Here is a 12,398-nt window from a genome sequence, read left to right on the forward strand (position 1 = left end):
TCTGACTTTTTTTTGGTCATTTCAGTATTTATTTTTAAATTATTTCTCGCATACACTGTTCATTCAAACTATTATAACCCCCCCCCCCCCCCCAACATTTCTATTGTAGATAGATTTTTAAAAACTGTATTTAATTGGTATTCTTTATTTATTACCACTACTAAACTGGTGTAGTATGGATGGCAATGGTGGCGGTCTTAATCAGTACGAAACGCTATAAAACCTATAAAAACACAGGAGAAGTCCAAAATCTATCCCTCCTCTCTCATTTTCCAAAGCCATCCAATGGGTTAGGGCAGGGTTAGGCAACCTTTCTGATGAGGAGTGCCATCTAAAATTTCCTCAGAGGTCAGTGTGCCATATGTTTGCATTAGCAATAAATTTAATAACGCTCTATATTAACGGTTACACACTATATAGAACCACTTTATAGAATTATATTTGTTCGCAGATGTTGGCAGCTATCAGCGAATAGTTATCAGCTATTTTGAAACAAAAAAAAGACACTTTATCCATAACAAGTACTCCATAACAGCAAATGAACTGTACAACAGAAAATGCAAATGATATTTATGGTGTCCTCACAACAATGATAAGAAAAATAATGGCATGTCTGTTAATACACTCTGATCTCTGGTCTCCCACTCAGAGACACAGGTCTCCAAGTGTCCAGCATTCAGACGGCTACCTGAGGACACTCATGTGAGAGAAAATCTGCTCACACAGATATGTAGAGCCAAATACTGTCAATAAGGCCTCTGCAATGTTCTGAAGACAGTTAAACTTGTCAGGTAGTGATGTCCAGCAGGTGAAAATGCAGCTCCATGAACACGCACAGCTGTGGATTCCAGCTGCTTCGATGTTATATGTATGATTTCTATACATTTTACGTCAGATAAAAACTTTGGTTGTAAGCTTCAGATAATTATTTAATAAAAGCTAGACATTTTAAATGAGAAATAAGAAAGTATTTCTTTGTGCCCCCTTTCCCTGTTAATGCCCTACCTGGCCCCCTGGCAAAACTTTGCTAGACCCGCCCCTGCACAGTTACCAGCTGTCAGCTACTAAAAAAGGATCCTGGTGTTATTTGTCTCTCAGAAACAGTTCATAACTTCCCTTCAACTCATTCATGTCACCTAAAAGGTAAACCTGTTTCTCCATCACCTGTTCAGCTCTGATGAGCTTTGTGTCTCTTTCCATTCTAGCTGAAGTCCGGGACAAACTGTCCCTTTTCACTCAACACAAAACGCGTAATATTTCCTCTGATGTCGGGACGATTCCGTCTTTTACGGGACGGTTGGCAACTCTACTAACTAACCTTGATGAATTAAATAAAGTTCAACATCAGTAACATCAAAGCACCCACCCAGCTGTATAGAAACTCCGTCATGCTAGCTAGTACGCAGTATGAGTTATTGTAACTGACTGTAAAAAGTCAGCACAACGAAATCTGACCCAGATAGACTGCAGGTCATAACTTCTTACCTGAAGTTCAGTTCACCTGACACTCGGCCGGCGGCTGCCTCGGGGCTCTCCTCCTGCCTCCCCTTTCTCTCATCCACCTGCTGGCCTCCACCACGTTGCTAATTTACTGAATCTGAGGAAGCACCGCATAGCCACCACCAAATAACTGAGTTATTTTTACACACCGACCAGCATCTGGCCAATCCACCACCTTTCATTGTTTATACCGTTACAAAGAAAAAAAAAGTCACCGGGCCACCGAGCAAATGCCCAGTATGCCGGATGGCCAGTCCAGCTATGGTCGTGCCATCAGTTAACCCTTCGCGTGCCAACTGTGGCACGCGTGCCTAGGGATGCCGACCCCTGGGTTAGGGTCTTCGCCGGGTCGATTCTGTCCCTGCCTTGTGTTTAACACCCTTGCTTTAACTAGTTCGGGGGCACGGGAGACTGAAGCCTTTCCCACCTGTCATAGAGAAAGAGGCAGGGTACATCCTGGACAGGTCGCTGTGTTGACATTAAAAAGCCATGATTGCCCATTCCTGATTGGAGACGATGAGGTCTTATTTGCCTCCTTCTGATTGGATAATCGAGGCAGAGTGACTGTGTAAATGAACCAATGAGAGGCTGCCACACTGTGGTTATGAGAGTTTTCGCAGCCTGTGTGAAGGGCTACACCGCCTCCATTCCTTTCTCTTTCTCTATCGACCAGTCTGCGCTTGGCCTTGTCTGAGGAGCTCGCATCCTTGGCTTTCCCCTTGCAGCACAGCTGAAGAGGGGCGCTTCTACAGACCCCATCTGCATCCTAAAACCGTTCTGTGTAACTAAAGGACTCAGTAAGCGCCGTGTGCGATGTTGAGACTCATCTTTTTGGCCGCTCTCGCCGGGTTCTCTCGAGCCAGTGATGTGCTTGAGTACACGGATGACGATTTCGAAAGCAGGATCGGAGACCATGAGCTAATTCTCGTGGAGTTCTTTGCCCCTTGGTGAGTCTTGTCACATGTTTTCTCCGAAGTATCAGAGAAATTTGCATAAGTGAAAAACGCGAATCCTAGCTTACTCTCTTTGCGGTTAACAGTTGAGCGGTACCCACTTGCAGAACTCTCAATATCGTGGATGTCAGTGGGGAATTTCGTTTGGTCGGAAACGTGCAATTAATTGTGCAAACTGCATCGCTGTTTGTTGCTAACTTTAATGGAGGCAGAACTGTCAAATTCGCTCGCTTCTTGGCGTAGGACCAGGCATTAGCATGTTAGCTATTAGTCGAAAGGCACAGGCTAATTCGCTATGTGTTTTGCGTTTTATTTTACGTCGCATTTTAAGAGGTGCTGCAGTTTAGTGGCACACTGAAAATGTTACCTTAAACAGTGACTAACTAGTCGTATTTTAACTCCGCTTAGTTTCCGGTTTTTAAAAAAAAAAAAAAAAAATTATGTGCGAATGAGGCTGAGGAAGTTGGGGGTGTGTCCATTCATTGTTGTAACCTTCTGATTGGCCAGGAAAGTTTTGGTGTCCACCTGGGATTGGCCCAGAAGAAATGTGACGTGTACCCTTGTGCTAAACTTGAATAAAATAAAAAATGTTACAGTATTCGCTTATAATAAAGCACTAACGAGTACATTTTCTGCTGTCTGGTCTGCTGTCTTTTCAAACTCTGTAATTGTTTGAAAAAGGCAAATATTCACAAATTTTTATGAAGATTTAATATTTAGTCTTGGTTTTATTTTCTCAATATAATCTAAACCTTTGGGTTTTCGACCTACAGAAAACTCAAGCAATATTATAATAATGGTCTGTCTTATATTAAGGACAACTTTTATATAGGTACCTGAGAAAACATGAAGCACAGCTGTAACAATATGTGGCTAATTAAATCTTCAGTACATTTTTCATGTTTTTGCTTGTACTTACACCTGTTTCCATTTATTCAAACATAGTTAGGTTGCATCATCAGATTCCACTAGGAAGACTTGAGGTCTTCATCTGGCTAGGCCCTAAAGTTTTTTGTTTTTGTTTTTTTGCTTGTTTGACTAATCCATATCTTCTGACTTTAGGTGTGGCCATTGTAAACGTTTGGCACCTGAGTACGAGGCAGCAGCCACACGTTTGAAAGGCATCGTCTCACTGGCCAAGGTACTGCACAACACAGATCACTTAACTTTGTCCACTTCAGTGTGGCTTCTCTGCACTCTGAACTGCAGTGCTCTGTGTCTCATCGAAAAGTGAGAATAATTTGCTTTTCTGCTTAGGTTGACTGCACTGCCAACAGCAACATATGCAGCAAATATGGCGTCAGTGGCTACCCAACCCTCAAGATCTTCAGGGATGGCGATGAATCTGGTCCCTATGATGGTCCCAGAACTGCAGGTATTGCCCTCATGTCTTTTAGCACTGGAAGATCTGAGAGTTAGGTTTAACTTGGCGTTCGATCTGCCTCTTGGAGGAATTCTTTATATGTGAAAATGATATCCTTAGTGGGATGAGGGCTATGTGGAGAGGTAACTAAAGGATACAGAGTTTTCCACAACACCAGCTTTAAAGGTAAAGGAACAAGACATGGCTAACAGTGACGGAATTTTCAACATAAAATTCATACAAATGGAACCTCGTATACAAAAGAGCATAACGTTCGTACTCTGTTAAGCTGAACTTTCAAGATAAAACCAGCAAGTTTTCTACCACAGGAGATGTGAATTGATCTCTTTGCCACATCACCCACTCATTCAGTTTGTTTGCATCTTAAATCGGTGTACAAATGAGCAGGCGACTGGTCCTGTGGCTCTTTGTTGTCTTTTTGCATCCTTCTCACCTCACTACTTCTGTTTGCAGATGGGATTGTCGGCTTCCTGAAGAAGCAGGCTGGTCCAGCTTCTGTGGTGCTCAAGGATGACGCAGACCTAGAAAAGTTTCTTGCAGATCAAGATGCAAGTGTTGTTGGTAAGCATCTAGTTAAGGAAACTTTTCTAAAGGTCTTTTTAAAGCTCTTCACTAGTAACATTCTTCATAATTTAAAGTTTAGGGTATTTTATGTTACTCACTTTTTGTTCAGACACTATTGCCGCTTTTTGCTGCTGATATTGAATCCTGGTCTGACTGACCATTCCTTCCCAGGATTCTTTGCTGATGACAAGAGCCAAGAACAGGCTGAGTTCCTGAGGGCAGCGAGCGCCTTGAGGGACAACTACCGCTTCGCCCACACAAACTCTGAGGCTCTCCTCAAAAGCCATGACATTGAGGGAGAGTGAGTAGATCTCTTTAGACATCTCTCACCAAACCATTTAAAAATAACACTATTGCACATTTGGTCTCACCTTTGTATCTGCTGTTAGTGAAATATTTCTCTCTCGGCTTACAGGGGAGTCGTTTTGTTCCGTCCACCCCAACTCAACAACAAGTTTGAAGACAGCTCGGTCAAATTCAGTGAGGATAAATACACCAGCAACAAAATCAAGAGATTCATCCAGGACAACATGTGAGTCCTGCTTTTTAGAAGAGACACTTTGTAGAGGCATCAAAATAATCAGTCTATAAATAGTTGATCTGTTTAGGATTAAATACGAAGTCAATTTTCATTCAAAGGTACATATTTACAAGTTTGGCCCAGTGCCAACAGGATCTTGTTTGGTAGGCAGTTGTCCTCTCGGGACACAGTTCAGTTCTGGCAGTAGCAAAGAGTTTGGCACTGAATAAATATTACTTCATAGTAAATTGGCCTCAAAGTGTAATAAAACCAGTAGATAATTGAATCTTCAGTTAAAGGAAAAAATGATTTTGTGACCCGTTGTGTAATCAGTCTTGAAGGGGATCAGCTAAGATGGAAACTCTGCTGTTTGAGATCTTGTTTATATTCAGAGTGTGAGTTTGACCTCAACCCACTTTATAAAGTACATGCAGATGATCCAGGCAGATATGTTTTGTTGCCCCCCCCCCCCCCCCCAAACATGGTTTTATTTGTATAATTCTGAAGCTCATTAACATAAAACTTTGTTTTTTTTTTAATGGTTTTTTAAATATGTTTGAACTGTCCCTTCAGTTTGAATATTTAAAGGGAAATCATGCTCGTTCTAGCTTTATATATACTATTGGATTTTGGTACTAGAGTAGCTTTGCATGATTCACATTTCAAAATGGGCTTTAATTATCCTATCTGGGGATCTAGATCTCCTTTATTTCAGTTCTGTCTGACACAAGCAGATTCAGTTGGTCTCCCTTTTAAGCAAGCCTTTTTGTGATTGGCTCTCCTTGCAGAGTTTGAACTGCAGGTGGGTGTAGCTGCAGAAACCTGAGAAAGGTTTAAGGGTATCCACTTAAACTGACATCAGAGAGAAGAAAAGAATGCACCTGAAAGTGGTTTAGCGCAAGCTGGTGTTCAGATATGCACCTCCACCACTGCAACAGCGTAACAGATAATAGGGACTTGATATGGGTTTTATTTTGGGTAATAACTTTGACATTTGACGCACCTGCAGAGAGCAGTTGTTTGCTTATCTCCTCCGCGTGGTTTACAAGTGCTCCTGCTATAACCAGTCTACACATGTAGTGTTTTTGTTTTTTGTTTTTTAACCCAAGCCCATGTGCACACAATGCAGGATACTCCTATTTATTTGTTATTTCATTTTGCTTCAGCATCACAGATTTGGAGGCTAAACTCAAAGCTCTACTTTGTTTTTGTTTTTTTTTGTTTTTTTGTGTGTGTTCTTTGTTTTTCTCAGCTTTGGATTCTGTCCCCACATGAATGACAACAACAAGGACCAGCTGAAAGGGAAGGACCTTCTGGTGGCTTATTATGATGTTGACTATGAGAAAAACCCTAAAGGCTCCAACTATTGGAGGAACAGGTAGGTGTTTGGGGGGGAAAAGCTCATTTAAGGTTTGTGGTGTTTTTCTGTTTCTGAAGCTGCCGTTTCCCTGCAGACTTTAAATCTGCACTGTGCAGAGATGGCTGATTCTCAGATCGATCTTGAATATCATAAGTTTTGTTTTCTGTTAGTACAAGACCATGCACCTCCCCTTTGGCAGTTAGCCACATGCTAAGAAACGAAAATGAGACCAGATCTTTCTGTTTTTTTAATACCTTAATTTAATCCTCCACAGTATTATCTTTGTTTTTGGCAGCATGATTAAAAACCATCTTGGCATCTTTCAGGGTGATGAAGGTGGCAAAGGGCTTCCTGGATCAGGGCAAGAAGCTGAACTTTGCTGTAGCTAACAAGAACATGTTCAGCCACGAGTTGTCTGAGTTTGGCCTGAATCCCAGTGGCGAACTGCCTGTGGTGGCCATCCGCACCGCCAAAGGAGACAAATACACCATGGCTGAGGAGTTCTCGTAAGTCCAGGACAACTTTTCAACACAATTCCCCACCAGTGCACACACACATCATGTCACAAGTTGCTAGTTGGATTTAATAGAACCCTTGCTACATAGAGTATAACTCTAAACAGTGTAGTTTTGTGATGGTGTGGCAAAACTGTATAAAAACTGGACACCAAATATGTTATGAAATAAATGGAGTAATCTGGGAATATAATGAACAAGACTGCATGTAATTGCCAATTTGACCCCCATTCAGTTACAGATGGTAGCATTTGGGGACTGTGTTTAAGCTCGGTTTCATTTGCAGCATATCTGAAGTAAGAAATTGACCTTATTGGATAAAACTGATATTGACAAAGTTTAAACTTTAAAATTTATATTTAAGAAAAGGTGATATCACAGTATTTATTGCACAACTCGCCTTATCACAAAATGTATAAATGTGGTGATTAGGGATGGGTACCGGTAGTAACCAGACGGAAAAGCAGCGCACATTTCGGTGCTTTATTTCAGTGCTTTTTTTTTTCCTGAGCTGTGATACACTTTAGATTCTAGCCAATCATTTTACGTTTCCGAGGATAGTAGGCGGGAGGTCACGTACGTTCTTTTAGAGCAGAGCTACAGATTAAAAATGCCCAAGGCGAAGCGGTCAAAAGTCTGGCTGTACTTCACAGCAAAATATGCAAACTCAGCAGCCTGCAACAAGTGCTTTAAGATGATACTGTGATACTGTCAAAGGAGGTAACACCTCAAATCCGATGAAACACCTGGCGACGCATAGCGTTTTTTAAAAGCCGAGAAATGCGCCGTATTTGATAGCTTGCTGCGAGACTCACACCGTGCACATCTACTGCGGGTGGGTGCTGCTATCGGACCCGGAGTTTGCAACATCCCCCAAAAACCCGAAGAGTAGAGTCCTGGCCCCTAGCCCTGCCAGTGTAGCAGAAATGATGAGGATGATGATGGCAGCAGCAGCCGTTCTTCTCTGGCGTCGAGTAGCTTAATGTTGTTCGTGTGTAATTTACGTTGAGTAGGCTAACCACGTTATTACATTAATGCATGTAAGGTGAACTAGCAAACATCATCATAGCTACATGCGGCTGTCTTCTTGTTTGATGGCAGATACTCCCTTCACCCTGGCCAAAAAGGCTAAAATGACCAAAGAAAAAGTGGAAAACAGTAAACATGAGAGGTTTTTGGACAAAGTTTGTGTTTTTTCCATTGTTTAAGCACTGCTTCCAGCCAAGAGTGATACCATATATGCCCCATAGCTGCAGAAAAGGCTAACATTGTTATCTTTTTACAAAAAACCAGCTGAACATGAGAGGTTTTTGGACCAATTTTGTGTTCTCCATTCTTTAAGCACCGGTATCAGATAAAACCTAAATGATACCCATAGTGTCTGATTTCCACCTCGGTTGCCTAAGAAACTAATTGGTAGATGAGGCGCTTGCTAAAAGAACGGTGCCTAGTTAATGACTTCCAGCTCAAGGAGAATTGTGACTTTACTGACTCGTTGAATGTCTTTCAACAGTCGTGATGGAAAAGCTCTGGAGCGTTTCTTGCAGGACTACTTTGATGGCAAGCTGAAGCGCTATCTCAAATCAGAACCCATCCCAGAGAACAACGATGGACCTGTTAAGGTGAGATCAATTTTTTCTGACACTTGTAAGATTTGTACTAAACACTTTCTTTGTGTATCATGGACATGCTTTATGCTTTTAAACGTACATTAAGGCTAAAGGGGACCTATAATCATTTACAGCTGCAAATGTTTATTCTCTGCCTCGGCTGAAGTAGCTTTGACTCATTTAAGAAATGATTGTCATGCTGAGGTTTAGTGCAGTTGCCTAGTTTGTCCAGTCTGAGGTGAACTGCCTTCAAGTCAACTTTCTTTTTTAGTAGCTACATCTCATTTGAAAGATTTCAGCCGTGGATGTGTATAAATGCAGCGTGAGGATGTGCAATTATCCTGGATACTCTGCTTAATTCAGTGACAACGCATAATCACAACTCGTATAATCGGTCTACAACACCCCCCACCCCCTTCCTTTCACACTCTCACGTCATGTTTTGACAGCTTTAACGGAGATTAAGTTTTACTGTTGCCATAAAGCCTAAGGCCGTTTGTCCACTGCAGGAGCTATCAGTCAGATTATTCCTAACCGTGGAACCCAGCACTCTCGATTGGGAACAGCAGAACAAATTGGCAAAATGGCTTAAAAAAAAAAAAAAAAAATTAAATGGATCAATGAGACTGCAATTCTGGTGAGGTACAAAAGTAGTGAATCAGAGGTAAAAATGTTTTCAAAAACCAGAAAGATCATTCTGTTTATTTGGAAGCAATGATTTCATCATCTTACCTCATCTGGATTACTGAGCATGCATCAGCACATTAGTAGAAACAGACAATAGCCTTTGAGTGGAGGAAGTTCTGGGTACTTCAGGTGGAAAAATGGCTGCAGTACAGAACCAGCTCTAATACCTGCAATGTCTCTTCAGGTTGTGGTGGCTGAAAACTTCGACTCCATCGTTAACGATGACAGCAAAGATGTGCTGATTGAATTCTACGCTCCGTGGTGCGGGCACTGCAAAAACCTGGAGCCCAAATACACAGAGCTGGGAGAGAAGGTGAGGGAGCGATCCTGAACTGCTGCTAGTTCAGATCTTTCGCATTAAAACAATAACATGTTCTTAAGTAACTTATCCAGAACTTTAAGTCATGTGACCTCCTGGATTAGCTTGCTTTTTTCTGGCCTGCATCACCCAGCCTGTAGACTAGTCTAACGTGTGGATGTTAAGGTTTAGTGAATTGTCTTGGAAAGACTTAACAATTTGCCCTGTTTGTTTCTAAAGCTGGCCGATGATCCCAACGTTGTCATTGCCAAAATGGACGCCACAGCCAATGATGTGCCATCTCCATATGAAGTCAGCGGGTGAGTGCCGAGTCATTTAATGTGACGATAAGGCTTGGGCTGTTTTTAATTTAATTAAAATAAAGGTTTATGGTTCCCCCCAACTTCATGCTGTGGACAGTTCAAGATAAGCAGCATCAGTGAAAGTGAGCAGCTGAGTGTGGTGAATTGTTAAACTCTTTAGTAGCAGTCAAAGCAGCTAGAATACCTTTTTAATTTTACCAAAAAAAAGAGGGATGAGGAACGTGGGACAGAATTTTGCAATATTGCAGATTTTCTTTAAGCGGAACAGTCAGGACATTCTTGTACCATGTGAAGGTGTACAATTTGGGTCAGCCATAGGCTTCACGCTGAGTCCTGTATGTGACATTAGAGTGAATTTAAAGACCATATCTGTCTGCCATGGTGACAGAGCATACAGTATGTTCCCTTCAACATAACTTGGAGACTGTTCCTGTATTCTCTCGGCTATGTATCTTCATCACTGATAAAAGGGGGGGCAGAACACTGCACATGAAACTGCAGACATCCTGAAGCTTAATTACAGACTGATTATGATTAGCTGTGAGCTATGTGAGAAGCTTGACTTTGGGGAAAGGTGAAGGAACTCGGGTTAACATGCATGTGTGATTACCTGTGCAGTTTGATACATGAAATCATAATTTTTGTCCTCAACCTCTCCTAGATTCCCTACAATCTACTTTTCTCCAGCTGGACACAAGTTGAGCCCAAAGAAATATGAGGTGAGTGTCTGTTAAAGTGCCATTCACAGCGGCAAAGTGATGTCTGTGCTTTGCTGATGAACCCTCTGCTTTCGCTGCAGGGAGGTCGCGAGGTGAGTGACTTCATCTCCTACCTGAAGAGGGAGGCCTCAAACCCGCTGGTGATGCAGGAGGAGTCCAAGAAAAAGAAGAAGAAGAAGTCAGAGCTATAAAAGCTCCAAACAGGAACTCAGCAGCACCCCTCCCTACCTCCACCACCACAACAGGAGGATTGGGGAAGAAAAAGAACTAAATTATATTCCTCTCTTAGTGAACTACAGAATGGTCTGAAGTCAAAGACGTGGCCCTTCCTTTAGGTCCTCATTGCACTGGGAATGCTGTGGAAGGTGGAGAGGTTTTGGCCAGGGTCTGCCCAATATTTCAAAACAAACCAATTTTTAGGGAAGATGGGATGACTTTTTTTAAAACATGAGATTTCTATTTCCCCTGGTCTGTCTACTACACCTCAGGCTGATGCACTTTGGTTTGATACAGTCTGTCATCTGTCGCTTTAGTTTCTTGTTGTCATCAAAGGGGAATCACGGTAATGGTGAAATTTTCTTTTTCTTTTTTTTTTTTTTTTTTTTTTTTTTTTTTTTTTTTTTTTGTAACATGCCTTTGATTTTGTACATTTGGAAGGATTGTGAAATAAAAAGGCCCACAAAACCAAAATGAACTCTGAAGTCTTTTCTATCAACTCAAACGCTTGTTTGGCACACACTTAGACATAGTTGATCATTTTAATTGGAAATTAATATTTGGTGGCTAAATGTGAACAACTGATGTATCTGTAGTGAAACTGAGACTTAAGCAAGATATGCGTGTGTGTGTGTAACATCTTCAAAAACAAATTTGAGTTATTTGGTTATATTTGCCTTTAAATATCATTAAACCAGCCTCTCTTGGGCTGGAGAAAGTTATCCCAATCACAAAATATATAAATATAAGCCAAATAATCAGTGCATCTACATCATTTTTCTGATATTTACTGATCTGTAGCTTATTTTTTGAGGGGGGGAGGGGAACAGTTCACATGTTGGAAATCTAGATGTTAACCTTGATTAGAAGCTAAAATGCCACCACATTTTTGTAACTGGGGACATTTATAGTCCTACAATTAATAATGTGGGATTCACATGAGATTTATTTTAGTACCTCTCCACTGAGTGCAAAGAAAGGGAGGTGTTTTGTTAATGGGACATTTCCAAACCCTTAGGCTATATTACAGGTAGCTAATGCTAAAATCTGTATTCTTTTTTTCATGTGTTTTTGGCAGCGGTCCGAATTACGGACTGTATATAACCTACAAGATGAGATCAGAGAGCAGCTACAGTCCCATACAAAACTGATTGCTGATGTTGCTGCAAATAGCAAAAACCCAGAGTCTCTGGATGAAATGAAGACGCTGATGGATTCTCAGACTTTTCTTGTGTATTTATTTATTTTCATATTTGTCACGCTTACATGTTTTACATCATCAAACAAAGTTTACTATTAGACAAAGCATGTGTACGCACCCAACCAATAGGCGGCGACTCCGCATGTGAGTTTGTCTGAGTAAACTAAAGAAGAAGAGATTGAACCAATGGGATTAAAGAGTAGAGGCGATTTGTCCGGGCATGTTCAGACCCTACACGTGCTGTTTCAGAAGGTAACGTAAGATATTTTTACTCTTTTTCTCAATTCATTTCTGTTCTCGTGTTTGTCAGCGTTCAGAAATACGTCGTTTATGCTTGTAATCGATCTCAAGGGGCGTTGTCTTATTTTTAACGCGACTTTCTGCGGCTCGCTGGGGTTTTTCTTTTTATAATCAAACTGAGAGACAAACTGTGTTTAAATACGTGGAATTTCCAGCTGAATTTAGTCACATGCAAACTCTTTTTACATAAGCTTCAGTTTTTTTTCTGAAATGTTACCGGCTAGTGTTTGATTTCAAAAGTGCCAAGC

The 12,398-nt window shown here is 41.3% G+C and overlaps 1 protein-coding gene across 1 annotated transcript; it reads left to right on the forward strand.

The window, feature by feature from the left end:
- Positions 1–2,119: 2,119 nt before the first annotated feature.
- LOC102293196 (protein disulfide isomerase family A, member 3) lies at positions 2,120–10,798 on the forward strand. The gene is made up of 13 exons (XM_005931641.3): positions 2,120–2,447; positions 3,516–3,594; positions 3,711–3,828; positions 4,291–4,398; positions 4,573–4,702; positions 4,817–4,933; positions 6,174–6,299; positions 6,608–6,787; positions 8,310–8,418; positions 9,278–9,406; positions 9,632–9,711; positions 10,376–10,433; positions 10,514–10,798. The coding sequence occupies exons 1-13, from the start codon at positions 2,314–2,316 to the stop codon at positions 10,622–10,624; spliced, it is 1,479 nt and encodes a 492-aa protein (XP_005931703.1). The 5' UTR covers positions 2,120–2,313; the 3' UTR covers positions 10,625–10,798.
- The last annotated feature ends 1,600 nt before the right edge of the window (positions 10,799–12,398 follow it).

Source organism: Haplochromis burtoni, unplaced genomic scaffold (assembly GCF_018398535.1).
Source record: "Haplochromis burtoni strain Fernald_Lab_line unplaced genomic scaffold, NCSU_Asbu1 Contig_145, whole genome shotgun sequence".
Classification (NCBI taxonomy): Eukaryota; Metazoa; Chordata; class Actinopteri; order Cichliformes; family Cichlidae; genus Haplochromis; species Haplochromis burtoni.

What these genes read in the sequence shown, in the direction of transcription:
- LOC102293196 (XM_005931641.3), top strand. Translation starts at nt 2,314, where the DNA reads ATGTTGAGACTCATCTTTTTGGCCGCTCTCGCCGGGTTCTCTCGAGCC. An exon ending in GTGGAGTTCTTTGCCCCTTG is followed by an intron (nt 2,448 to 3,515) that starts GTGAGTCTTGTC and finishes TTCTGACTTTAG; the next exon opens with GTGTGGCCATTGTAAACGTT. An exon ending in TGATGGTCCCAGAACTGCAG is followed by an intron (nt 3,829 to 4,290) that starts GTATTGCCCTCA and finishes TTCTGTTTGCAG; the next exon opens with ATGGGATTGTCGGCTTCCTG.